The sequence below is a fragment of the Linepithema humile genome, chromosome 1 (genome assembly GCF_040581485.1).
Source record: "Linepithema humile isolate Giens D197 chromosome 1, Lhum_UNIL_v1.0, whole genome shotgun sequence".
NCBI classification, from domain to species: domain Eukaryota; kingdom Metazoa; phylum Arthropoda; class Insecta; order Hymenoptera; family Formicidae; genus Linepithema; species Linepithema humile.
Genome location: NC_090128.1, coordinates 20,210,486 through 20,213,533, shown reverse-complemented (window position 1 = coordinate 20,213,533; position 3,048 = coordinate 20,210,486). Strand labels below are relative to the sequence as shown.

The 3,048-nt window shown below is 34.9% G+C and overlaps 1 protein-coding gene across 1 annotated transcript; it reads right to left on the bottom strand.

Moving 5' to 3' along the window:
* Positions 1-928: 928 nt before the first annotated feature.
* LOC136997044 (uncharacterized) lies at positions 929-1,608 on the bottom strand. The gene is made up of 2 exons (XM_067347211.1): positions 1,183-1,608; positions 929-1,141 (listed from the first exon to the last, which is right to left on the bottom strand). The coding sequence occupies exons 1-2, from the start codon at positions 1,606-1,608 to the stop codon at positions 929-931; spliced, it is 639 nt and encodes a 212-aa protein (XP_067203312.1).
* Between the last annotated feature and the right edge of the window lie 1,440 nt (positions 1,609-3,048).

Genomic DNA, 3,048 nt, shown 5'->3' with positions numbered 1-3,048 from the left:
TGAATAAAATAATAAAGACACTTGACGGATACTCAGAAATGAAATTGATCATGTACAATATTAGCCTTACTTACAATTAGTTATTCGGGTTCTCTTTCTTTTTTAAACATTGCTATTGTATTGTATTTTGTATATTGCTATAGTAAATTTTGTGATTATTGATTTTATTTTATTTTATTGCAGTGCAAAATGTTCGACTTATTATTAAATGTCAACTGCATGATTATTTAATTTGACAATAATAATTGAGTTATTATTAAATTATTTGATATTTTAGGAAGATTAGAACTGTTCAGAGATTGTTATTTTTCAACAAAAAAAATTAATTACACTGTAATAAATTCTTTTTTTTCTTTATTTAAGTGAACGAATTTTGCTATATGTCGATAAAGCATTTATTAACTGTATAAATTATTTTAATTATAATTAAATCGATTTTTTAGTTTACATACTTAAAGTATATTATTCTTAGTTAATATATGCCAAATTTCAAGTTTTTTAATTGAAAAATATTAAAACTATACGTCAATGACCGCGAAAAGAGGTATTCGCCTCACTGTGCGACGGTGCGACTTTGTCACGGTGGTGAATCGAAAAATTACAAACTCGTCTCTTCGGTTCTGAGCGAAGCGATAAAAACTTTCCATCGTTGGTGGGCAATCAATGTTCCGTGGATTCGCGTCGACGAGGAACGTTGGAGCAACATCGTCGTGGTCGTTGTTAAAACGAAATTGCGGCTCTGTCGTCGTTGCGTCGTCACGCGTCGACGCAAGGTTACGGTGACGTTGTAAAGACGCGCCACAAAATTCGAAACGAATTGTCGCGACTGATAATGGAATCTTACGGCGTCATGAGTAAAGTGTGATGAATAGATAGAATTCGGAGATACGATTCGCACGGGAGCTTCACGTGTACTCATCGTAAATTTTTATCTGGTTGTAGTATCGTCTTCGACCTTCGTTTCGTTCGCAACGCGTTCTCTTCCGTCGTCACTGTCCGTTTCCGTTGATCGAGACGCGATCGGTACGATAACCTCCGATGACTTCGCAGACACAACTTCCTTCTTTTTCCTCGTCGCTTCTAATTCTTCGTTCGTTGTTGCAAATTCGTCGCTCGTTTCTACGGACGACGATGTGCCATCCTGTTTCTCAGACATAATCGCGTAATCGTCGTCACCGTCACACCGCTACTCGTTATCATTTCTTGACCGATCATCGCTGCCTCGGACTCAAGTGGTTTTCGCGTATTGTTTTCTTCGTCGTCGGTTACATCGCTGATAACAATCGATGATTTCGAGATCTTTCTCGATAATAGTGGTAGTGGCGACGGACGTGGCATCAGCAAAGCGTCATCGTTATCGTCATCATTGTCGATAACAAAATCATCATTATTGTTTTTTTCGTTCGAATCGTATTTTTCATCATTATTGAATACAGATGGTTTTTCGTTATCGTCGCTGTTGTTTTCGTCGTCTTTATTTTTCTTCTTTCGTTTCGCGATTATATTTCTGTGCAATTTTTCAACGTAGGTTCTATATCCGTCGGTAATCGCGATTGGTAATCTACGATTATTGGTTTTCACGTTCCACAGTAACAGCGAAAGCAACATCGTTGCGAATATAAGACATATTATCGAAACTTGCAACCACATATTCTTCCTCTCTCAGTCTTTCTTAGTATCGTTTTTAGCGATAATATAATTTCTCAACGTTTCACAAATCAACGGAGTTGTTGAAATGTCCATCAGATAAGATCTCAACGTATATTCGGCGTACATCGCGATAGCGAGCAAGGTGTAGGTTCGCATCTTCAGAGTCGACATTGACTCATCGCATCGCGTTCCATATGTGACGACAAGATCACGCGGTACACTCTCGCTCGTTTCGACGAGAGCTACAGCAAGTATCTGTTACTGTTTTTTTTTTATTTAAACAAATTAGTGCAATTTTTAGACAAACTTTGATTATTTTTCGCCGGCCATGTCATGCGCTTCGCGCGACAGGTCTATATAAATTTTGGCAATCCAAATGTCTTATGAACTGTTTTTCCAGCAGGTAATAATGTCGCTGCAATACCCATAAAAGCCATTGCACACACGTGTTTCTTTCTAATTTTTGCTAAATGATAAATAGTTGTATATATAAATGTTTTACCTGATCCACCTGGACTATCAATATAAAAACAATAATTATTATTATAAATATTGTTATCTAATTTATTTAACACAAGATCAACTATTTCTTTTTGTTTATCATTTAATTGTTTATATTGTTTGGTACCTATTTCCATAGCTTGTTCAAATATCACATAATCATTCTCTTCGTTTAACAACTCAGTTTCTAATAATTGCTCCATTTGTGGAAAATCAGCAAGACTTTTGCCTTCAGTACAAAGCATATTATTGATTTGTATATATGCTTTCTTCTGTCTTTGTAACATACCAAAATGTCGAACATAATCCTCCGACAAAGCTGTTTTAAAGTTATCCCATAATTCTTCAGGATGTAATGGCTGACAATGTAATAATTATCGTACAAATAATTTACGAAGTTGTCGTGGCATCATCCATCCAACAGCTTCATTCATAGCTCGATTCCATTCATCATCATCTTCGATTAAATCTAAAGCCAAACATGCTGCCGTAAATGATTGACATAATTCTCCATTTACAATTCTTAAATTATTAAAACTTGTAGCCCCCTTTATTGTAAGTAATAATAATCGTAAATGAAATAATTCTGTTTGAGATGGACTAACAGAATACATTCGTCCTATGCAATTATAGTGACTTTTGCGTTTAACCCAGTGTGACACATTTCTATCATTAATTTTCTCTTTTTTAAATGTATAATAGCGTGGAATTTCAATATATAAATATTGTCTTGCTTCTTCATCACGCAAATTTAATGAAAAATAATCGATTAACATAGTAACCTGGCTTAATGCAGAAGTTATTGTGTCTTCATTAGATTCATTTTCAATTATAATATTTTGTTCGTTAGGAAGATAGACTGGTAAACGCATTATAGTATGGCTTTTATCTTGTAAC

What these genes read in the sequence shown, in the direction of transcription:
- LOC136997044 (XM_067347211.1), bottom strand. Translation starts at nt 1,608, where the DNA reads ATGTTGCTTTCGCTGTTACTGTGGAACGTGAAAACCAATAATCGTAGA. An exon ending in AAATGATAACGAGTAGCGGT is followed by an intron (nt 1,142 to 1,182) that starts GTGACGGTGACG and finishes TCTGAGAAACAG; the next exon opens with GATGGCACATCGTCGTCCGT.